Here is a 26078-nt window from a genome sequence, read left to right as displayed (position 1 = left end):
ACTGGAGAAGCTTCATGATTTTGATCTCCTTTATAGGATGTTTGTACTGTTATTTGGGTTATTTAAGAGTTCAATGGTGTTCGGGATCAACGTGAATTGCTAAGGAAATTCAAATTAGTTCTACACATACTTATACTTGTTTGAGCTTTGCGTATAGTGTTTAACATGGTTGTTGTTCTAAAGGCTCCTCGAGTCAGGAAAATATCAACAAGGCGTTGGCTGCTGCTCAGCATCTAGCCACCACTCCTATAGATTCGAATGGCAGTGTTGTCGATGTTCAAGTTATCACACAAGATTCCATAGATCCTCAATCAAATTCTAGCGGTAAGGAAATAACACATATAATTTAATAAATAATTGTTATATACAGATGTTGATTTTGTAATATTAAGTGGTTGATTTGACTTATAAATACTGGAAAAGTCTCTCTTATCAAACATGACACAATCTGTGAACATGTAAAATAATAAAGAAAACTAAGGTACAATAAAGAGTTATAATTTTATGTATTAATAGTACAACATGGTTATATAAAAAAAAAACAATTTAAATAGTTTAATATAAGTTTTTATTGTGTACACTGAATTTGGTTGACATTAGCTGAAGTTTCAGCAGGAAAACACAATCAATCCAAATCCAAGATACTGGTTAAAAAAATACTATAATTACAGTTACAAAATGTTTGGTTGTGGTACAATTAATGGCAATACAAACTAACCTTGTTGTGCATTTTTTACAGACACAACTGTGATGATAAAATAGAAGTTACAAATAGTTGCAATAGAATAGTTTTTTAATTTAAACTCCTATTTTACTTGTTTATTTATTGTTCTAATTCCAGGCTAGTTTAGTTACTTTCATTTATTATTTTTAATATTCCGTTTGTTTTTATTTCACAGTTTTATGAAATCTGTGCGAATCTTTGATTTTGTTTATTCTAATAATTTAATTTACATAAGATATTTTTTATATAAACACAAGGGAAAACAGGCAGTAAGTTAAGTTTGAATTGAAATAAACAAGAATTTGTGTGTTAGGTGATCTGAAAGATATAATATACTACAGCAATATTATAAACAACTGTTAGAACACAAGCTGTTCAGAAAGTACTAGTCAGTGTAGTTTTGTTGATATCGTATCAAGTCTTTGTATGATAATTCACTTTAAATATATCGATTGTTAGTGTTGTTTGAATAGAGATGTCTCATTACAAATCAAACTTCAGTCTTTTGTAGAGATGTACAGTATAATTTTGTTTAAAAAAGTAAAGATTTTACAAATTGTTTTTTTTTCAGAAGCGGTTAGTTTACAGTACCTGATCATCACACTTCTAGTCAATTAAAATTTGATTACTAGAGTTTTGATAGTAAAATGTTTGTATTTTTTACTTTCGTGTTTAGACGTTAAACATTTTCATTTTCATTGTTTGACAAAGTGGATACCAAACTCCGAAACTCAAGTGATCAAATGTTAATTGAAAAGAAGTGTGATGATCAGGTACTCTAACATTATTTAATTAATTTGTTTGTACTTTATTTTATATATAAAGAGTTACATAGTACATTGATTGCAAATAAAAACTTATTTTGCAATTGTTTAGAATCGAAAACAGAGGTTGCCACAACACAAGAACCAGAAACATTACCAACATCACCAGTTGAAGAAACTGTCAACAACGAATCTTGGACGAGTGACACAACCAATGCTGATGAGGTAATGATGCTGTCGTAATAAGTATCAAGGCATATTACCAAATATACAGCATATAAATTTGTCTCCATTTTTGTAATAAATTTTGTTAGATTCAGTTTGCTAAATATGTTTTTACGTCTATAAAAATAGTTTAATAAATTACATTTTTAGCTCTAGCAAGACTTAGATTAGTATTGTGTACGTCGCCGAGACAAGACACTCATTGTTTACACACAGTGACCGCGACCGTCAGCAATGCATCTGGTCATAGGTATCGCCAACCTATCATACTGCCTGTATGATAATTGCAATACCTTTCCCAAAGTTATCAGTAGAGTTTCAAACATAAGTTTCTTACTACTACACCCAATAATTGCCTGTTAAATTGTCTTGTCTTACCAACTCCTTCTGGAGCATAAATATTCTCTCCATGTTTATGGTGCTTGTTTCACCCTATGTGCATCAGTAAGTAGCAGAGTTAGGGTTAAGCATTTTGAAATGAATATTTTCGCTTTTATAGCCAGAGACCAAAAGCCAATAATTTATGTTTTATTAGAAGAACACAATCTAATTTTTTGTGGAATCGATAGAGGAATCTCCTCTAAGAAAGGAATTGATTGTGGGGTCAAAATGGGAGAGTTTTGAAATTGTTAAAAATGCCATATGATATATGAGGGCTATCCAGAAAGTAGATTAAGTTTTGCTCTGTAGCCGCTAGGGGCGGGACTATCACGGCCATTTTGATGTCAGGGCGTTTCTCCACTCAGTGGCTATCCAGTCATGCTAATGAGAGGTTACTGTCGCTCCCTGTTGTTTTACAATGGCTGTTTAAAATGTATGATGCAATTGAAAATCCAGTGATAATTTCGGTCAGTTATACTGATTTTGTTGGCTAAGAACAATAAACCAATTGAGACTTATGACCAACTCTATGAAGTTTTTGGGAATGATGTGATTACTGAAGATGGACTGTGTCAGTGGTGTATTAGGTTTAAAAATGGTGGAAGTAATGTGCAGGATGACGAACAAAGTGGATGGCCAAAAATTTGTGACCAATGAAATTGTCTCTAAAGTTGATGAGAAGATTAAAGAAGACCACCAATTCACAGTAACAGAACTCTCTCACTTAGTTTTCCTCAAATTTCAAACATTTTGTCACACGTAATTGTTTCACAGAAGTTAGGTTACTATACATTTTTTGCAAGCTGGGTACCAATAAACCTTAACAGAAACCCATCTAAATCAGTGTATGGATGCTTCATTTAACTTTTTGGACACTTACAAAAAAGATGGTGACTTGTTGCTGGATTAAATCATTACAGGAGACGAGACTTGTGTAAAACACTTGAATTGCGAAACCAAATTAGTGGGAGCGCTTTGATGACAATGTGGAACTGCGGGAGGGTGAGACTACCTGGTTGAGGTCTCTGGTCTGGTGATAAATTCTTTATTTTGCCTATCCTGGTGTAAGAGTGGACCGTTGGTCTAAACCAGGGCAGGTTAAATAAAGAATTTATTAATTTATCAGGTGGCAGAATTTTATAATGCTGGAATTTCAATACTAGGTCACCGCTATGATAAGTGCCTAAATTTGTATGGTGACTATGTTGAAAAATAGTATTTTAGTGTCACTTTCAAGTGTATATAATGTAATTTTTTCTTGTACAGTCAACTCCCGATTATCCGCGGGCGGGTTATCCGCTTTGCGCATTATCCGCGATCCGCGAACGATTGCCTATGTACTGTACTTACTGTATGCATATTAGTGATAAATGAATTAATAATTAAGTAATAAGTAATATGGTGGAATATTAACTACATAATGTACTGTATAGACAGTTATTTGAAGACGTAAAGTTGTGTTGGCGACGCGTGATGTGTAGCAGTGAGAGTGGCGGTGTGACTCGTCTGGCAGGCGGGCAGGCACCCAGCTCGCTCCCCTCCACTTATTTGCCTCCCGTCTCACTTCCCAAGCATTTCCACCACTGCCACCTCCACTCCCTTGTGTCACTGCGCACTGTTGTCGCGCATCAGCCATTACTGTCACTCATCTGCCATGACTCATCAGTCTGTCACTGCCTATTGTCTACACTACACTGTTTACTTTACATTTGTTGTGTTATTCTAAACATCTGTAATTTTTTGTTGATTAGTTAGTGTATTGACTGTTCAACCTTTTTCTTAGTGACTGGCCTTTTCTTAGTTATTGTGTCAACTGTTCTGCTGTTTCTTTTTTGAAGTGTCTTTCGTGTGTTATTGACTATTCTGCCATCTCTTATTGACTGTCTTTTCTTGTGTGTTATTGACTGTTTATCTAGGTGTGCCTTTACTTTGTTTTATCAGTATACTGTAGGCCTATATTAATTCGCTATGTCAGAAAAACGAAAGAGAGTTGTTTTAACAATCAACCAAAAACTTGAAATAATAAAAAAACTACTAAACGGTGTTTTGAAAAAACACCTGTGTGCAGAATATGGCATTGGAGAAACGACCGTACGTGACATCTTTAAACAAAAAGATAAGTTATTGTTGTTTGCTGCTAGTGCTGAAACGTCGTCTGCAATGAAAAAGAGAAAGGCAATGAAGCTTTCTACCTATGAACACACCTAGACGCTGCACTACTTGAGTGGATTGCTCAGTTAAGGAGTGAAGGTTACGCCAATCTCAGGTCCGATCCTAGCAGCAAAAGCTGAACATTTTCACAAACTGCTTGGCCTCGAAGGTATGTTTAATGCTTCTTCTGGTTGGTTAACTAGGTTTAAGCAACGCCATGGCATCAGGGAAATTTCACTGCAAGGTGACAAACTCAGCAGTGACACTGAAGCTGCTGAACTATTTAAAGCAGAAGTTTGAGGAGTATGTTGCTGCTGAAAATCTGACTCCAGATCAGATTTATAATGCAGACGAATCTGGTTTGTTCTGGAAATGTTTGCCGACACGTACACTTGCTTTTGAAAGAGAACGTCAAGTTTCAGGGCACAAATCTAGTAAGGAAAGATACACAATTCTTTGTTGTGGCAATGCTTCAGGGGAGCATAAATTAGATTTAGTTGTTATTGGTAAGTCCAAAAAACCACGGTCCTTTAAAGGTTCTAGAGCTGTAAACCTCCCTGTTCAGCTGCTTTTTCTACTCAAAAAAAAGGATGGATGGACCAAAGAATCTTCAAAGAAATGGTTTGAAAAACACTTTGTCCCACAAGTTGAAAACCATCTTATGTCCAAAAACTTGCCCCTGAAAGCAGTTTTATTAGTAGATAACGCCCCTTCACATCCCGCTGAAAATGTGATGAAATCTGTTGATGGGAACATTGTTTTAAAGTTTTTACCGCCAAATGTAACTCCTTTGATCCAACCAATGGATCAAGGAGTTATTGCAGCCACAAAAAAAAAAATTATAGGTCCCATTTACTAGAAAGAAGAATAAATGAAGGTTATGACCTGAAATCGTTCTGGAAAGATTTTTCTATTCTTGACAGCATTTACGACATTGCAGCAGCTTGGAAGTCAGTAAAATCGTCAACCTTGCAAAAATCATGGAAGAAACTAATGGCGAGTGAAGAAAACAGCAATATTAGTGTAGAAGAAGAAGCCCTTCAAGATCAATCTGATGTAAGATTGTGCATTAGCTTTAGCACAATTGGCAAGAACCGTCGAAGGGGGTGAGCAAGTTAATGACGAAAACATCAATGAATGGATGAACTGTGATGCTGACGATCCCGGGTACAAACTCCTGAGTGATGAAGACATCATTAACAAAGCTCAGGAAGTCGAGGAAGAAATTTACAACAATGAAGAAGAAGAGATGCCTCCTCAATCGCGTGTTTTCACATGAATCAGCTCTACAACACGTTGAACGACTTATTGAATATTTTAGAGGGCGAAGACTTCGGGACAGTTGCAGACGATCTTACATTACGAAAAACTTAGATCACAAATTAGGGTTAAGTGCCATAACAAAACAAAAACAGAAGAAACTTTACTGATTTTTTTAAAGCAAATTAATTTGCAGTTAATGTAATATAAAATAGTTTTTAATTATTTAGAGTAGGGTATTTACAGAACAGTACTGTATTTTCATTCCCGTCTATGTATATTTTTAGTTAGCTATGATGTACAGTACAGTACTACTAACTTTTAAATTGTTTGTACTCGATACTGTATTAACTGTAGGCTTACGTAACGGTATACAATACCGGTACGTAATGTTAACTTTGAACTTATTCCAGCCTTTTAAATGTAATAAAAACTTAGTTATAAGTCATTAAATGTCCTAATTTGCTTATTTCGAGTTTTTCTTTGCCTTTCTTTACGTTTTGCGGATTATCCGCGAATCACGTTATCCGCGGCCGCTAAGCCACCCTATTCCGCGGATAATCGGGAGTTGACTGTACTTTGTTTATATCAAAATGTAATCTACTTTCTGGATAGCCCTCGTATTTAAAACCTACCATCAAACACAAAAAATATTTGTCAGCATCTGCCAATGAGGTAAAAAATAAATAATTGATAGAAACTACTCTTGTTGGAACAACTATTCTGATAATGTTCTCAGACACAGCAAGCAGAGCCGTCAGTTCCTGCCATAGATGCCTTTCAGACGCAGGGTGAGGTAGATGTGAGCGTGGACATGGATGTCAGCGCAGTAAGCGGAGACAGTGATGTGCCTCCTGCACCTGACAGTACTGACGTGTCCGCTGTACAGTCCCCCGTGTCGTCAGACACACACGAGTGGTACAACTCACAAGGCGTGCGATTTACACCTCAAGAGGAAGGTGAGCTGTTAGGGAAAGATTTTTGTTGCACTTAAAAAATATAAATGTTTCAGAAAGGTTTTGAAGATATTCAATGTTTATGAAATGTAGCTTCAAACACAGTTTGTAGTATATTCACATAATGACTTCTTGAAGCATTTGCTCATTAACCTGAATGTTGATTGTGCACTTAAAACAGTCACTTCTCATGTTATTATTGGAATTTTTATATTTACTTTAACATATTTATTTTAAAATTAAAATTAATTATTTTACTAAATAGTGTTACTACATAGTAAACAATCCACATTTTCAGGGAAGACCTTTTGGTACTATGCAATGTCAGTTTACTTTAAAATTCCTATCAATGATTTGCATTGATTTAGTCCAAGAATAAGAGTATGGTTACATAAATCCACTAGTAATTTGCCTCACTAAAAACACATCCTTCTATAATTCATTGGTTGGCTTCCATATTGTTCTGTTGAGTCTTTCTCAGTATATGGTTGGTTTGTATAACATTAGATTTTATCAGCAAAATTTTAAATGACTAATAACTACATGATAAAAATTGTTGTTTTTATTATGACCTTGTAGAGTTGTGTTGTTTGATTTCTCTAGTAAGAAGTAGGGTATTGAAATGTGTGGTCCACAATTTTTGGAAAAAGACAATTATTAGAAGAAATTAAAGACTCAAGAATAACGGACATATCTTTCTTTACACCTGAAGAAAGAAGAATTTGGTTATATCATTGGTGAATGTTTGTATGGTTGTTGACTGTTCTCATTATTGCATACAATTTATTGTAAAAGGAGCAGGGTGGCTATTTATCGGAAATTCTGGGAAAGTCAGGAATATTATACCTACATTTTTGTGACTGGGTAAAAAAAGGAAATTACAACATAAAATAATGGAAAGGTGCTTGACTTTTTTATGTATTGCAAAAATAGCCTGTATCACAGTTTTTTTTAGAAAACTTCATAGTTATTGGTGATAAAGAAATATAAAGAATAAAAAAATCATGATTTTTTAAAACAAAATTTGACTTTAAATTTGTATATTCTTTTTTACGTTACTGCATCTGAGACGTTTGTTATTGGGCAATAGCTGATCGGTAGTATATAAATTACTGATTGCTAAACCATGTGTTTACCGTACTTTGTTTACAAAAAAAGTATAGAGGGATAACTTAATTAACAAATTATTGTAATGTTGTAAACAATATTTTGATTTCAAATTCATAGTTTCATGCATTACCACAAATATTTGTTTATTTACAGACAAAAGGTGATCGGGAGTATACGAATTACTAATAGTTAAAACATGTTATTGTCGTATTTTGTTTATGATAAAAATATAGATAGATAAAATAATTACAGTAGCTTCATAAATATCACTCATAGGATTATAGTTACTGTTGTGTTAGCGTTCTGTACCATTTATAAGTTAACTCATTTGTAATCTCCTGACTTTTGGTCTCTATCTCTAAATATTCTAATTACATTAATAGGAAACTGAAAAAATCTTAAATAATGCTTGAATTTTCAAAAAAAGATTTCAGTAATCACCCTATTGGAAATGTTCGTATTGCTGCATAAAATTTAATGTAAGTTTAATTTCCGTTCAAATGTATTAAAAAATATAAGTTGTGGGCTTTGAGTGATAGATTCTAAACTAAATCATTGACTCAATCTGGAGAATGAGAGTATTGCATGTGAAAGGTGCAGGGCCGTTGGTACCCTACGGTTTGCTGTGTATCCGAGAGCTGTTCCGATTCCTGGTGTCTCTGAGCAATCCCCTGAACAAGGAGAACTCAGAGTTCATCATCCACGTGGGGTTGACTCTGCTGACTGTGGCTCTGGAGGTGGGTGCTGATGCTATCGGCAAGTACTCCACACTCATGGCCATCGTCAAGGATGACTTGTGCCGGAATCTCTTCATGGTGAGTTAGTCTCTTTGTGTGTACCATGTAATTTTGGTGAAGATCACTGGTTAAATGTATCTCTCTTGCTGTCTCATGGCCATTGTCAAGGATGACTTGTGCCGGAATCTCTTTATGGTAAGTTAGTTATAGAGTTGTCTCTTTGTGTGTACCATGCAATTTTGGTGAAGATCACTGGTCAAATGTATCTCACTTGCTGTCTCATGGCTATTGTCAAGGATGACTTGTGCCAGAATCTCTTCATGGTAAGTTAGTTATAGTGTTGTCTCTTTGTGTGTACCATGCAATTTTGGCGAAGATAACCTGTATAAAATAAACCTGTATCTTTTTGAACTTATGAAATATATCTTGAAAACTCTTGAAAACCATTCTGTTATTGCACTGAGGGTATACAAACACTAGTTACCCTCAGTCCTAAAGTAAATAAAAAAATATTTTTGAATAAATATTACTTATGGCTGTTAGATAACCCATTTTATGCACTGGATGAGTTCTTCCGATTAAAAAACATTTTATTTTAAATTCCCCAATGCCTCTGGCTGTATTTGAGTATTGCAGTTTATGTTTGCGTAACATAAGATATAGATAATCTAAGATTTATAACTGATTTGCCTATATTTATAATGAAAGCTGTAATGAGAGTTTGTCAATGAACTTTATTTTATGGCTAAAAAATGTTGATTGATTGAACACACATTAGGGTGTACGTTTTTGGCCAATAAAATAATGCCACTTTGATATTCTATTTTGTTATATGAAATGTGCCATCATCCGGTTAAGGCATCATGTCACAGTTTTATTGTTATTCTTATCTAGTCATATCAAGACTTGTTTCAGTTTCGTAATATAATTTCATTTATTAATTTAAAAGATTTTATTTGATTGTAATGTGCTGTACACCGTTTCTCAGATTGCTGCAACAGCATGGTATATTTTACTGGTATATAATTACCAGTTACAATTTTACTTCTAGCTAGTGGACACTAATGTGGTATTAATATGGGACTTGAGTAAGTGCTAGTACATATTGTGTTTGACGTTAGACTGGAGATTGTTAATAGTGTTCACAATTAATTTTTCCAGCTCCTTAGCTCGGAAAGGCTGTCAATCTTTGCTGCCAACCTGCAAGTGTCTTTCCTCCTCTTCGAGGCCCTCAGGTCTCATCTCAAGTTCCAGCTTGAACTCTTCTTGACTCGTCTCTCGGAGATAATTGTGTCTGACAATTCCAAGATAACATTCGATCAAAAAGAAATCGCTTTAGGTAATTATTTTAGCTAAAGCAATCCACACTAAGTTATGTTTTATTGCCGTTATTTACTTCAAAACTCACAATACATACAGTTGTGCACATTCACCCACTACAATATATTGCACCAACATGATAGTTCTTCAACAGTGCAATTGAATGTTGAAAAACTGTCCTCATATAATATTTAATATTTGTGTTTATTGTTATTGGTTTGTATTTATTAACCCTTCGCACATCGCTAATAAATCCATTGATTTCCCTACAACGCCAAGACATCTGTAAAATATATTTTTCTTTGAGTAAATGTAAAAAATATTAAACATGAAATTTTAGTTAAAATTAGCATATTTATTGATAAAAATCTAAAAATAACAATTTGATATACTGTGGATTTCATCTAAGTTCAGTTCATGGTACAAACTAATAAAACTGATAAATTAAATAAACTACTAGTTATTAGAGTATTTCCTCATCTAAAGTTTCACAGATAAGGTCTATCGTCTTATCATCTGGGCAGATGACAGATATATTAGGTTATGGCTCTGTAGGACACAACAGAGAGCAGAGAACAGATGAACCAACCAAGTAGACATGCTGAGGAGTGAATCTCGTCTATAAATACTTCCTTATCAACCGTGATAAGCACTGAGGATGCATCCTGCAATTTTGAAGGTCTTTTGTGAACTAAAAACCTCTCTAAGAGACTCATTGTGTAATATCCGATATATTCGTGTTTGGCGTTTTGGTCAAAGTCTACCATTCTGATATATCCGTCTTCGGCGTGGGAAGGGTTAATTCTTAACCAACTGTATTAATGTCATATTTTTATTTTTAAAATATAAATTGAAAATGGATGACTGGCAAATTGTGCTGTTGGATTGCAGAGTGTGTAGTGCAGATGTGGAGGATCCCTGGGTTTGTGACAGAACTGTACCTTAACTATGACTGTGACCTCTATTGTCCCAATGTGTACGAGGACCTCACCAAGCTCTTGTCCAAGGTAAGGCAATATGTTTATTGTCAGTTCTCAACATTGGTTCCTGAAATTGTTGTGTTATTTTAGAAACATTGAGGAAGTTTAGGAATATTAATAGCGTTCCCAAACAATCTTAGACATTAATACACCATACATACATGTAGAAAATTAAAAAGGGTTATAAACTTAAAAGTAAAATTACAGCTAAAAAAAATAATATACTGATACACATTTACACATTTTTTTATTACCAACAGAAATCCAAACAAAATACTTTTTATTACATGTGCACATTTTAAGACACTTTGAATAAAATATACAGGATGTTTTTATAAATAGGCGACCATTATGATCTTACAGATCATAAATCTGATAGCATTCTTTAGATGAAGAAATTTTCTTTAATTTTTAGATATTTGTAAACATAATTATGTGTTATAAAAATGCCACTATTTTTTGACATGCAAATGAAATTTAATATTTCTTCTAGAACATCCTGTATTTTTATTACTATTTTTTATAGAAAAATATAATTTTAAGACTTCTATTGTTGAAACTTTTGATATTTCACTTAATTCCCTAATATTACGTTCATAGTGGTTGATTAAAAGTGCACTTTTACAGGCGTAATATTATGGATCATTATATTGTACCTGTTTTATTCTTTAGTCTGCTGTAATATTGCGCGAGAAACATTTCTATGACAAATATGTGTCACGCAGATAGTTTTGACATTTTCTACTAGATGTCAACACTTCCTTGGTTCCAATGTTCTATGGGAATTTTGCATTAGAACTTGATAATTATTAAATTAAAAAGTCTGGTGAAGGTTGTTCATTAATATCTTAATCCATTTGGAATTGAATAGGTTTATTGAAAAGTAGGGTTTTAAAAATAGGTTTCTGTATTGTAAACTATAAATATAAAATCCTACATTTAGGACATTAGGCATAAACGGGAATGAGATTTATTAATTTTAAGAATGTTTTTGTTCAGTCAAATTGTTTTATATAAAATGATCATATGCTCAATTAAAGTTTTTAAAACCTATCCATATACTATACGGTTGTGTTTGTTAAAAAACATAAATATTTAATGCATGTTTAGAAATATCTTAAAAACAGGAGGAATTTTCAAATTAACAGTGTTAAATTAGTACATTCAAATAAGAAGTTTAAATAAATATTTGTTTAATGTCACTGAAAACATGGAATAGTTCCTCAATTGTGCTGACATATTGGCAGATTCCAAAATCACAATAGTGGTACATTTAAAAAGAAAACCTGTATATTTTTAAGCAAAGATACAAAATTAAATATATTAAAATGATACAATATGAATATATATTATCTTTGAATTTACCAATATAGGTTACAAGAGAGAAATTTCCTAGGTTTATTGCAGGTGTGGTCTTTGTCATTTGCAGAACGCTTTCCCTGTGGCAGGAGTGTACAACACTCACCTGCTGTCGCTGGATGCTCTGCTCACGATCATCGACTCCATAGAGAACCATTGCAACAGCAGGATACTGACAGAGAAACAAGTAGACTCACAGAAACAATCAGGTCTTGTTAATAACTGTGTACGGTAGTCTTACATAAAACATTTCCTTTAGACACTTTAATTTTAACACAGGAACATCTTCTAATAATAAAATTCAAACATTCATAATATTAAAAAATAAATGTCCTGTAGCTGCCAGTTTTTATATAGATGAGGGTGAGATACAAAAGAGTGAGAAACTGACATGAATATATCGTAAAATAAAATTATTTGTAAAAATAATACATACATACATTCTGCCAGCTTCTTTTTATTGGATATTATTAAAAGAAATCCAAAATAAAAAAAGTTCCTCGATGCGTACAAAACGATTTTTATACATAAGAGCCTAATGATTTATTAAATAATGAGCCTGGACCTTTCCAAAATTCACCGTTACTGCCTTTAATCAAGTTAAATATTGATTTTTACATATACAGTAGACATACTTCCTGGCCTTTAAATTTTTATCTCTTTCTATTTTTAATGACATGTGTTTTTATTTAAGTCTAAATCGTTTGTATTATTACTTTAACCACTTTTATTTCAGTTATGTGGGTTTGTTGATGTGTTAATTGAACATGAAAGGCCTCAGAAAATAAAATTTTATGATTATTGGAGTGTTTGTTTATAAATTAAGTAATACATATTTATGTTTAAAATAACTTTTCAGTACTTACGAAACAATGCATCACATTCTCCAAAGATAAGATGTGATATTTCTCAGGGCTCTATTCTGGTTCCTCTAATCTTTTTATATTACATAAGTGACCTCCTTGTAATGCGATGGAGGGCTGTAGTTATATCTGTATGCGGATAACAAAATAGAACAATTTCTGAAAAAACCTGGAAATCAGTTCAAATTTCACTGTACATTCATTCAGTATTAGTTGAACAATTTCTGAAATATAAAATCTCTTGTAACATCTTCCTTCACCCCTCCAAACAACTAATGAATTCAATGCTAAATATAGATTTATAAGTAAATAATTTTGTTGAAAATATCACTTTAAAATGTCAGTTGACACTTTTTTGCACTTAGGCAAACAGCCAGCAATTTATATTGTGCACCACTTCTTATAGTATGAGTATTATGCAGGCTTTTTACAAAATACAAGAAGAATAATTAACTTTTTGGGCTGAAACATTACCATGACTTGAGTGGGGTAGAGTACAATGCTGCAAATCCGACCTCAAAGGGTTCATTTTTAAAAAAAAGTTATGCTGGTATAAAGTTTGAAACATTATAATGTAGGTCCTGTTCAAGTTGGTTTAATATTCTTGCCTTGGCTCAAGTTGTGAAAGTTAAACTTAGTAGATGAATACTGAACTTAAGAAATATTTTTAAGGTATTTAGTGACCTCATATCCAATGAAGGATTGTCTACAAGGAGTTCAGCAAAAAGGTTTGACATAAGCATAGCCCAAGATGTACATTATTTGAACGGACAATATTTGATGTGAAGAGTCAATAACTTTGCGGCATTGTACTCTACTAATAGAGACCTTTAATTTTATGTATTACTCGACCTATGCTCAAATTTAAGATTTCCTTGTGACTCCTTGTGGGCCATCCCCCTGACATAACAAAAAAATGGTAGTTACTTGAAAAATTAGATTTATATATGCAGTAATAATGCACCAAGTTTTATTTCCTTACTTGTAATCATTCGGGAATTATCAAGCCTGTGTGGGCCTTTTTTACACCCTGTACATGGCTTGATCCTTGGATTGGACTTGTGGATGCTTGCTCTTGAGTGGACCCATTTGAAGAGAGTTTCTTCTGAGATATTTGGACATTATCAGTCATTATAATGAGGACATGACGAGGCAAAGTGATTATAGGTTATGTGATTCAAATTCAAAACAACTTTATTCGTATTATTAGTACAATTTACATTTAAAACTATACAAATAAAGAACAGTATCAGTCATATTCTATTTAAAATATTTTCATAAATTCTTTAAATGAATATAAAACTTTATTAGTAAAAAATATTTTAAGGTGTTTTTAGAACAATTAATTATTTTATATTCTGAGTAAGTAAGTTCATTTATAAACTTAATGCCTGTCGAGCTTGGTTTCTTATAATGAAATTCCAAGTGTTTATGTACTGCCAATTGGTTTCTATTTCAAGTAAAGTGACCACCCTAATCAAGGCAATTTGTAAACATTTGATTTGACTATCATTATTGTTTCAAGTATATACTGTATATTCCATAAACAGTTAAAATTCCCAATTTCTAAGAAAAATAATCTTTCATAGAATCCAGGTTCTTTAAATTTAGTATTATTCTAATTGTATTTTTTTGAAGTTGCAGAATGCTTTGCAGATGTTTATTACTAGTGGCCTCATACAACGCAATAGCAAAGGTTATATGAGAATGTATATGGGCATAGTAAATGGTTTTTGAATTTATATTGAGCAATATTTAGACATGGACCTAACCTATTGTCTCACAAGCTGTAGCAATTTTCTTTTTAGTATACTTTCATCAGTACTGTTCTGAAATATCCAATACCTTTTATCTATCACAAGTTTCAAATAATGAATAAGACATGTTTTGCTATTTCTTATTTTAGAACTGTATTATTAGTGTGTAATAGTTTATTGGATTCTTTAGGTATGAAGAATGTAATTGTGTTTTATGTGATGTTTTAATTTATGTTTGGATTTGATTTCAGAAGGGAACACTAGTGTAGTTCCATCATCATGTGTTATGATAAGCCGACAAAAAGTGTCACAAAATATTCCCAGTCACGAGCAGCTGATGGCGATTAAGCGCAAGAAAAAGGTTTGCTGTTTTATATGATTTTTTTACTGTAGTTTTATTATGATGTTGTAGGAAAATTTAGATTATCAATGTCTTTTCATGTTACTATAAAGTGAACTCCATTAAATGTGTATCAGTCTTATAGTAAACTAATATTAATTTATGAACTAACCAAAATAGACCATCAGAAGATTTGGGTTTTAAAAGCACAGAAGGTCTTGCTCATGACCTAGAGACTTAATTTTGTAGTTTGATAATAGAGATTCTGTGAACTCAAAGTTTCAAAATAAAGAGGGAAGATAGACTTATAGAAAGTCAGAACCTTGGCTTGAAGAATGGATCTGCCTAATTGTTATGATAACTTAAAAATACATTAATATAAATTCTTAAAATATCTTTAGACTTAAGCGGACGCTTTGAGCAAGATTTTGTATACTTGCAAATAGAAATTAATAGCCTACAGAGCCACTGAACCAGACTGTCTGGCCCCAGTTTCAGTTAACATAGAAAGGTGCATGGAGAGGTGATGCATCAAAAAGTCTATCTTCTGGATATATAAATTGGAGACAATCATAATTATTTCTGTAAAAAAAAAAAAAAAAAAACCACAAGATCGTTTGATAGAAGTGTAGATGGAAACAAATTTCAAAAGAGAATTGATGTTAATTTTGTACATTTACTTTTGTTGGAAATTCCATAAGATTTGTTGATACTCATTGCTATCTGATAAAGAGTTCTTCTCTGATTCTCCTAGTTATTAACAGGAATCTCACCTAGCATGTAAGTAACTTGCTTCAATTCTAATTCAAGTCTATACTATACAAAATAGTCAATGAAAATGTCACTTATATTTGTATTAAAAATGTATTTTCTTTCTCTTATACACACTGGAGGAGTGAATGATAAAATGTGGAGGGGGAATATTTGCCATTATAAAGTACAAGTAGATCATGCTTACATAAGTATTAAAATTATTTTAACCTTCCAACGCCACTAATAAATCCATTAACTTCCTATAACGCCAAGACAAGTAAAAAATATTTGTTTCTTTAAGTTCAAAGCTAATTTTTGTTATAACTGAATTATAAAAAGTAAAAGAAAAAGTATAAACCAGGACGTTTTACTTACAATTAGCGTATTTATTGATAAACATAAAAAAGAACAATTTACAAAACTGTGTACTTCAAATAAATTTCAATTTAATTGTAAAATGTAATTAAGCTGAAAAGTTTAATTATATTTTACTATAAAACAAGATAAATAATTCAAACTAATCATAACACTAACACACAATGAAGAATAATATCATTAGATATGTAGTAGACATGCACTCGTGACAACCGAGGAAGCAGTAACACATGTCACGGATATGTTTGGTTATGGCTCTGTAGGAGACGTAGAACTGACGAGCAGGCAGTCGAAGGTAGACAAAGGGCGCTCCTGTCCCCCTGCCACTGAGTGAAGTTCGTTTATAAATACTTCCTTGGCAACCACGATAAGCACGGAGCATACACCAGGCATTTCAAAGGCCTTTGGTGAACTAAAAAACTCTCCAAGAGACAATCTATAATATCAGATATAACTGTATTTGGTATTCTGGTCAAAGTCTACCATTCTAATATATCCGTCTTCGGTGTGGCAAGGGTTAATCAATATAAAAATGAATAAAGTTTCCTTGCATATATATGAAATGGCACTAATCTGGATCAATGTGTTTCAGCTGCTAGCAACAGGAACAGAACACTTCAATGTAAAGCCTAAGAAGGGTATTCAGTTTCTGCAGGAGCATCACATTCTGTCCGCGACTCTGGACCCTTTAGAGGTGGTCCAGTTCCTCAAGGAGAACCCTCACCTGGACAAAAAGATGATCGGAGAATACATCAGCAGCCGCTCAAACCTGGTGGTGCTCGACGCTTTTGTCAAGTGAGGATCTGTTATCAAATGTGTAAAGTTAACCACGGGTATTTAAAAATCCAAAGAATGATCAATTAATAATAATAAATAATGAATTGTCTGCCTATACAATTTAATTTTTAGTCTCATCTTCTGTTAAGAAAGATTACGATTTTTCTGTTAACTTGTATGCTGAGTTGTCCAACACTAATTATTGACACTTTTACCTTTTTACAGTAACATTAAAACAAAAAGTAATAATTTTTAAGGTCATTCAACTTACTAACCTAATTTACATTATTCGTATAGTTGTGTATAGGGAATTAAATCTATTATACTAATAAACATAATTAGAACTATAGACCTATATTGAGCAACAAGGTCATTTTCGTATAACAATACACTTGCTTTGAGATAAGTTGTAAACAAAACAAAGAAATTTATGTGTTCATGTCATCAAAATTTAAACCAGTGTACAAGGTATTGTTATGTAGACAATAGACAATAGATTTTTATTTCTCAGTCAATACATATTGTACATAGAGAATTGTCATAGATTTCAATATAAAGTCATAAGGTCATCACTAAACATTTGTTTGAATAACACAAAGTTAACCAGTTCTTAATATAAAGATTCAGTAAGAAGTTTAAAACATTGTTGACTATAAACTACCATAATCTAAAACTACTATTACAATTTAAAATAGAAAAAAATCCTATTTTATATGAAAGGGTCATAAAAAAATCCATTTACCAAATAGTATGCTTTCATTAACAAAGTATTTTTTTATTTCCTTTAAAAACCTTTTGCTGGGCACAAATTCTTTATTGCATGTAGTTCATAATATCTCTACTGTTGGGATATAAGACACTTCAAGGAATATGATAAAAAGAGAGTTGATGTGAACAAAATTATTTGTCAGTTGTACTTTTATGCAGATAATTGTTGACAGTTTTTTTGTAAAAAGCCTTAAGACGTTGACACTAGCACAGTTTTTAAATGTCCCTTCTAGATCATTTGACTTTACTGACACAAGGATTGACGAGGCTCTGAGGTTATATCTGGAGACATTTCGGCTCCCTGGGGAATCTCCCCTGATCTCCTTGCTGATGGAACACTTTGCTGAACACTGGCATGTGAGTGTTACTCATGTTACGGCATGAGATATTACGTTTATATAAATAACTTTTTTCCATTATAAATTAGTACATATTTTTTCCAACAGTTTATTTTAGTTAAGTTATTTTTATTAGTAAAGTAGAATCTGTAAGAACAGGGGTAAATTATGATATTTTTTATATTGAAATTTTATAAATTTTACATAATAATACATCTTGAAACCCCATTCTGTTGCTTTTTGATTTAATATATTTTAAGTGATACTGTTAGTTCATCCAAATCTTATTATAGTTTTCATGTTAATTAGTTGGCATATTGTTAACAGGTTTTTTGTTATTTGTTCTTGTAATTGTCTTTTCGTTTCAGAAAGACTCAGTTGTCGTCGTGTTGGTTTTAGAATTATAACTGCTTCCAACTAGTTTGCACTGCTATTTAGTATTGCGTAACCAAACTGTATATAATATTTTCAAAATAAACACTTTAGAAGTAGAATAAAATAAATATTTAATAGCTAACATGAGCTACTTTTGAAAATGTTATGGTCCATTTTGAGTTTGAAGCTAATTTTTTCCATTCAATTTCAATACTGTGTAATCATTGTAACCTTAAATATTTGTAATGCACTAAGGAGATGGGAGTTGGCATACCAGAGGTTAATCAATTCTAGAGAGCCTCCTAACTGCAACAAAGCTATTATCCTTGCTTATCTCCTCCTTTCCTTGTATAGACATAGTATTATGTGCTAATGTAGTAGTCTGTAAAATACTCAGTAAAAGTGCAGTCTTTGTTTTTTACAACCTCTTTGTTTATGCATTTTGGCAACACTGGATATTTCAAACAGAATCTCTCTATGGTTGACAAAGTGTCCAGTGGGTATGAAATATCCCGCTTCTGTGTTCTTTTTAATATCTCTATGTTATGGAGAAGAAGTATATACTTCCAATCTACTTAAGTTAAGCCTGCCCTTCCTCTCCTATCAAAACTATGTTAAAAACTGGTTTTATGCCCTTTTCAATCATAAGAATATGTTTATAAATGTTGCTGTTTACAGCTAACCTAACTCTTTGTTATTTTCTTATCTATCCAGAAATGTAACAATGAGCCATTTGCCAATGCTGATGCAGCTTTCACATTGGCCTATGCAGTTATAATGCTCAACGTGGACCAGCACAATCACAATGTCAAGCGGCAGAACAATCCGATGACTCCAGACGAGTTCAAACGCAACTTGAAGAAAGTCAATGGTGGCCAGAACTTTGACCAAGATATGCTGGACGATATTTATTTAGCAATCAAGTATGTATTTTTGAATTATTTTTTGTAAAATCTGACAACAAGATGATAATGAAATGGGGTAGTTAAAGTTTGGTTTAATCTGGATTTTACTGATTTGAAAGGATAACAGGATTTCGGATATTTGCCATCGTTATAAAAGGTATAACACAACATTTCGAGGATTGGAATCTACCCTCTTCATCAGGTTGGGGAGGTATTAATACATACAAAAATAAAGAACAGAAAGAAGTAAACGAAAAGGGTTCAAACATACCTAAAAGCTGCTTGGAGTCCAGTCCAGGCATTGTAACTGCACAGGATGCAAGTCCCGAGCACAAATCACAAGTACGAGGATCACAAGAATCGGCATTGACATTCTTGTTTGTATCCCACTGTAGCCTGTGGTAGTGTGATGTACGATTGTATTATAGGTATGTATTAATACCTCCCCCACTTGACGAAGAGCATACATTCCAATCCTCAAAACGTGTTATACCTTTTATAACTTATAACGATGGCAAATGTCCGAAATCCTGTTGTCCTTTCAAACCTTTCATTGTCAATAACAAACTTTTTACTGATTTGCTAGTATGTCATTATACAAGTCACTCCACTCTATATACTGTATTTTGGGGCTACTCAAACATTTTATGCAAAGGTGGTTTGACATTACCTTCCTTCCGTCATATTTGAAAGTCGTGTCCATATGACTAAACTCTCCTTAACAGTAATGTTGGAATGTTTTTAGGTCCCAAAATTCTTTGGTTGTTAGTTTTATTGTAAGATTCTGAACTTTAGCTTATTAACAAATTTTTTGTCAGAGATATGTAGACAAGTGGTAATTGATTACCCATACAATGTTATTATAAGCCAAGGCTGAATTGTTGCTCGAAAATCATTAAATTCAAAAATAGTACTAAATAGTTGAAAGAGACAAAAATTAACTTTAAAAGAACTCCTTTATATTGAATTGCTTTAGCTGGAGACTAGCTTATTTGATATGAAATCAATTGAAAAATTACTTTTATTAAAAGAAGAGAGACAAGTGCTTAATGTATATAGAAGTAGTTCATAGACTACTTTAAAAACTCAAATTATAGGTCAGATCATTGCTTGCAGTTTAACTCCAAAACATAATTATATGTTACTTTTTGTAATAACATTAGAAATTTATAATTAATAGGATTTGATATCTATCATGAAAAGAAATATATAATTGCCCTAATAAATTTGACTTGCAATACCAAGGAGAAAAATTTATTCAGATGAAGTTACAATCCCCTTTTGTACATGTGGAGACCATTTATTGTTTTTTTTTTCTTTTAAGACTAGAATTCCTTTGATTTTGGATGTCACAAAAAACCATAGATCTTATCTAGTAATAAAACTAAAATTCCTTTACCAACTTATCACTCTTACTCTTCATTCATTTGCCTTAAAATTGACACTTGTATGTGTTGATAATTGTCTCAACTAGGTAATTGATGTATTATTAATTGTGATGTTCTGCCTAAAGGAATGAAGAGATAGTGATGCCCGCGGAGCAGACGGGCCTGGTGCGGGAGAACTATTTATGGAAGGTGCTGCTGCGCCGCGGCGAGGGCAAGGATGGCGTGTACATCCACGCACCCAACGGCCTGTTTGACCATGACCTCTTTTCTCTCATCTGGGGCCCAACGGTGGCAGCACTCAGCTTCATGTTTGACAAGAGCATTGACCCTGCCATCTACCAGAAGGCGATCTCTGGTTTTAGGTTGGTAGCCATTACTATAGTATGTGATCTGCATTTTACTGGATCACTTCCAGATAATTCAAAATTTTCTTATTAGGATAGACATTGCAGTCACCTCTATGATGGATAATTCCTATTATATAATTGAACTACTTATAGTAAATATTTTTACAAACACAGTTTCCAATTGATTGCAACCAAACCAAGTCATGTTTTCGAGATCATTTTATATGCACAAACCAGTTTTAATATTTTAAAGTTTTTAAAATTTTTAATGGTGATTTCAACCACATTGGGAATTGATTTTATTATGCTGAACTTAAAAAAAATGAAAACAGTCCAAACCAATTTGCAAATTTCTATGACCTTCCAGGGAATAGAAGAACCCTTGATCTTTTGGTTATAAAGCTGCAGCCTTACGCTTATGCTATGGCAAAGAATATTAATCGTTCCAAGTAAAAGTTCTCTTGACAAATTTAGATATTTTTGAATTCCATTTATTTGTGATGCAATCATTTTTTTCACATACTTATGTAATGGTATTTTGTTTTGTTCCAGAAAATGTGCCATGATATCTGCTCATTATGGAATGAGCAATGATTTTGACAATCTTATTGTATCACTTTGCAAGTTTACCATGCTGGTGAACTCTAATGAGGTAAATATATGATTTAAAATATGTTATTATTAGGTGTTACCTGTGGTATGTGCCTTAAGTAAAACAGGGGTGCCATAGGCATATCCTTTCTGAAAGGAATCCCAATAGTTTAAAAAATAAGTGATGTTCATTGGAGAATATTTGGGGAGAATTCACCTGATGCTATATTGCTCTATTGGCCGTGATATTGTCAGACCACCCACTTAATTCTGTACATATCGACTTATGGAGTTCAAAAGTATTTCAGAATACAAATGATGTATTTGTACGGAAATGAATATTGAATCAACTTATCCCGCAATATGCGTGAGGAGTGTGGTAGTTGATTTCAGTCAGTCTATTGAAATAATAACCGATCTTGTCTGCAACGCTATTTGTGCAGACCTGTAACTGAAACAGTATTGATCTACAAACTTTACTAGAATTGGTGCGACAAGAGTGTGACTTCTGTCCAGAAGTTAGTGATACTTTGTTTGAAGTTTGTTTTTGACGATGGAAGGATTGTGAAGGAAACAGGATTTTTCCAGACATTTGTCATCGTTCAGTGATACAAAAAATCAGTAACACTACGTTTTGAGATCTACAATCTGAGCTCTTCTTCAGGTAAATAACTAACCTAACATATCATTACAAATAGGTTCAAATAAACAAATGTCAAGTACAGAAGTCAGGAATGACGTGTCCTGACTTATGCGTGTCATAACACTGGTATGATTTGTTTGTATTAAATGAACCTTAAATTAAAAAAAACAAGCATCAATAATTAATGTAACTTTATACATATTTACACTACTATTACAAGGCACACCCGCATTCATTCAACTTGCATTCTATCGCCCTAAGTACCACACTCCAGAGCCGCCAACCGCTATACCCCCTGAGCTCGCAGCAAGGACCTGACCTCCGGCCCAAAGCGAGCACGCTTATTGATAGCTCTGATCTTTATAAGTAAAGCATTCCAAAATTGACAGGCAGAAACTGTAAACAACTTGCTAAAGGTAGTTGTTTGATGAATTGGGTTAGATAATAAGGAAGTGCCTTTCCTTGTACTTTGTTCACTTATTTCAGACATAAATTGAAAATTGTTTGATAGATAACTGGGAAAATTTTTATTTAAAAGAGCGTGCAATAAAGTGAGTGATAGTCTCGAAGATTTTGTAATTTTAAGATAGATAATTGTTTGAAGTAGGGCGTTATGTGAAAAAAAATAGTACATTGAATGGTATTGGGGTGGAGTCCTATACTAATTTCAAAACTTAAATAATACCATATGTTATTTCAGTATTTTACGAGTGTTATTTCAACGAAGTTCATCGAAAATGTCAACTTCAGTTAAGTTTTTACATGATGGAAGGATATCACACTTCATACATTTATTCATTTACCATAGTTCCTCAACTTCAAACTAATCTATCCTCTAGATGTATTATTTTTCACATAACTTGTATATGAATTATTACAAATTGCTTATGTTTCAGTCTCCGGACAGCTTAACGATATCTTTCGGAGGTAATCCTAAAGCGTGCCTCGCTGCCAACACAGTGTTCAACCTGGCGCACCGCCATGGTGATATAATTAGAGAAGGATGGAAAAACGTTTTGGACTGTGTCCTGCAGCTGTACCGCTGCAAACTATTGCCGAAAATACTTGTGGAGGTAATTCCAGGGTTGTAGGAGTAGTTGTTAACTGATCTTTTTTACCACCAAATCAGTTCATTTCAATGAATTATAGCCTGTAGGAATTAGGGATATTAGATACAAAAAATGACGATTCTAAATCGATTGAATCTGAGGAAACTGTAGCAAATGTCTGAGTTTTAAAGAAACTAACCATCCTTTTAATTTTAAAGAAAGATAAATTAACGTTTTATATGTTAGTTTTATCATGTACTGAACTTTGTAGCAGGTCTATTACCATGAGATAGTATCTACTTTGATTAAATTAAATTTAGATTTGATTTTATAATTGACTTAGTTGTTATTCAATTAGCGTTTAATTTTTAATCTTAAGATATTAGACGGATAATATCAATAAACAACACTACACAGTTTCTTCATAGTAATCACTTAATGTATGGAAGAAATTTATTATAGTATGAATGTCGAGGTTGTAAAAAACACTACACAGTTAGTACATGCATTTGTCAACTATTCTAAAAGTAATGTTACTACTCAAACAAATATAAATTTCTAATTAAAATGAAGATATAACCATTTGTATCCAATTAAATTATTATTCAACCAGGATATGACATTATTTAAATTATACTGACATTCGTTGATAATACTTCAATCCATGCCTTAAAATGATATTAAATAAAAATTCGTTAACTCTCTTTTATCAAGCATTAAATACAAACACTAATTTTGCTGTAGTTTTTTTTTAAATATTCAGTAAAAAGTCCGAACTTAACCATTTAAAATGTTGATAAAATTAATTGTAGACAGCAAATAGAAGATTAGTGCTTTTATTTCATCCTTCTAGCTCAGACACTGTTTTCTGCAATTCATTTAAATGATTAATTAAATTGTAAGAATTACTTTTCAGTCAATTAAGTATTGTATAATATTTGTTATCATTTGAATATCAACAAATTGTTTGTTTCAGGCTGAAGATTTCATTGAATTGACCGGCAAAATATCTCTTGTGCGTGAGGAAATTCAGTTGAGTCAAAAGACGGAAACTGGGTTGCTTAGCTCAATTTACTCTTATATTTCATTGGGCTCTGGTGAGTTCAAAATATTTTTGCAAAATGCTTTATTTTGTTTTCAGTAAACAGATTTATAATAATTTGCTAAAAACATAATGCTAAGTTTTTACTTAGTTGCTGAAAAATCATTGTTTTATAAACAATTTGTGTTTTTGTGTGATAATTTTTTTTAGTTTGGCTTACTTTTTATTTCAGAAATTTCAAATCACCGTGTTCCCTCTCCTGAAGACCAAGACAACATCCGGACAGCGCAGGCCTGTATTCGGGATTGCCATTTAGAACAGCTTATCACAGAGTCCAAGTTTCTTAGATCTGACTCTCTTCATGAACTTGTTAAGGTCAGTGATAACATACAGACATTCTACTCCACAAGGTGGACTTGCTATGTCAAAAATTTACACAAACTCAAGTCATACTGGCTCCGTCTGTATTGCTGGAAATGAGCAGCAATTTTCTACCGAATCATTATGAAACATTTTTTAGTTCCTTATTGTGTTGCATTTCTTTGATTTATTTTCAAGGCACTTTGTAACGGTTTCATCTGATTTAAAGAAATGAATAATTTGTCATTGTTATCTTGAAGTCATCTGTTTCAATATTTTACATACTGCAGTTTTTTTTTTATTATTATTTAAAAGTTTACTAAATTTTCATCATTCCTGCATTAAATAAAACCTAAGTGAGCAAAGGATTTGGTCAGATACAATAAAAACTCTGCAATTGAATAATGAATCTACCGAGATTTGTCGCATCATTAATTAGTGTTCATGTTCCACCACTTTCTGTTCAGCTACATACAGCGATCACCCAGCAGGGATCACTTCTGGCTGGTTTATACCTACCAGTTGAACCCACCACTGGGCACAGCAAAAACCGATGTGCCACTTCAATCTGGGCAACCTTATGGATGTCCAGTAGCGGCATATCACTAACCGCAAATGTTGAGATTCTGGGGTTCATAGGCAATTCGATAGGTCTAGTCTATCGTGGAAGATGACTGTTGGAGTTGGTGGGGTTTGTTCCCTTACCTCAGAGGTTCTTGTTAACCTCAACAAGGGTGTGCCACCCCCTGCCTACTCAGAGCTGGCCTCCCCTTCTTCCGGGATGACTTTGAGATGTAGTGCCCTAATTCTTCCTCATGGATCTCGATAGGAGACGGCCCCTACTCCCTAACCTTACCCATCCTGAATATCCTATTACTCCGGAAGCAGCGCAAGGTTCTGACAGGACTAAGTGCAATTTATAAGCTTCTTGTCCTAAGAGAGAGAAAAAAAAAACCACAGCGATGAGCAGAATCTTCCTTACGCCAAACTAATAAACGATGAATACTCCGTTTATCTGTTGCAATGGTCGATCGGTATTGGTGAAGAGTCACAAAAGGAAACGGAAATGTCCCAACTAAGTTCCTTGTTGCATGATTGTTATCGTAATCTGGCTAGTAGCAGTGGATGAAAACATTTAAGATAGTTCACCAAAGTATAGAATTATTATGATTTTATAAATAATATTTGGCTTTAAATTTGCATAATTTTATGTGTATGCTCGTACATCGGAGCATGTCTATTCACAGATAATATCTGATCAGCACTGTACAAATTACTACCGATCACCAAAACTTGTTTTTATCATTCTTTGTGTATGAAAAGGTGTAGATAAACCAATCAACAAATTATCACTGTTTTGTTAATAATATTATGGTTGTAGTTTGTGTATTCTCTATTTATGTTTGCACATTGCCTCGAGTCTGCTGAAACTTAATATAA

At 33.0% G+C, this 26078-nt stretch overlaps 1 protein-coding gene across 1 annotated transcript in view; it reads left to right on the top strand.

The window, feature by feature from the left end:
- The window catches only part of LOC124361774 (Golgi-specific brefeldin A-resistance guanine nucleotide exchange factor 1-like), a 70997-nt gene that overhangs the window by 12192 nt on the left and 32727 nt on the right, over positions 1–26078 (top strand). Inside the window, 16 exon segments of the mRNA XM_046815744.1 lie at positions 184–324; positions 1601–1713; positions 6245–6464; positions 8166–8386; positions 9470–9647; positions 10520–10635; positions 12038–12176; positions 14839–14948; positions 16648–16850; positions 17834–17957; positions 19028–19236; positions 20732–20968; positions 21506–21605; positions 23084–23260; positions 24213–24333; positions 24511–24653. Coding sequence (XP_046671700.1) covers positions 184–324; positions 1601–1713; positions 6245–6464; positions 8166–8386; positions 9470–9647; positions 10520–10635; positions 12038–12176; positions 14839–14948; positions 16648–16850; positions 17834–17957; positions 19028–19236; positions 20732–20968; positions 21506–21605; positions 23084–23260; positions 24213–24333; positions 24511–24653 — 2552 coding nt within the window.

Source organism: Homalodisca vitripennis, chromosome 5 (assembly GCF_021130785.1).
Source record: "Homalodisca vitripennis isolate AUS2020 chromosome 5, UT_GWSS_2.1, whole genome shotgun sequence".
NCBI classification, from domain to species: Eukaryota; Metazoa; Arthropoda; class Insecta; order Hemiptera; family Cicadellidae; genus Homalodisca; species Homalodisca vitripennis.
The sequence above is the reverse complement of the archived record's forward strand: the minus strand, read 5'-3'. Positions and strand labels throughout refer to the sequence as shown.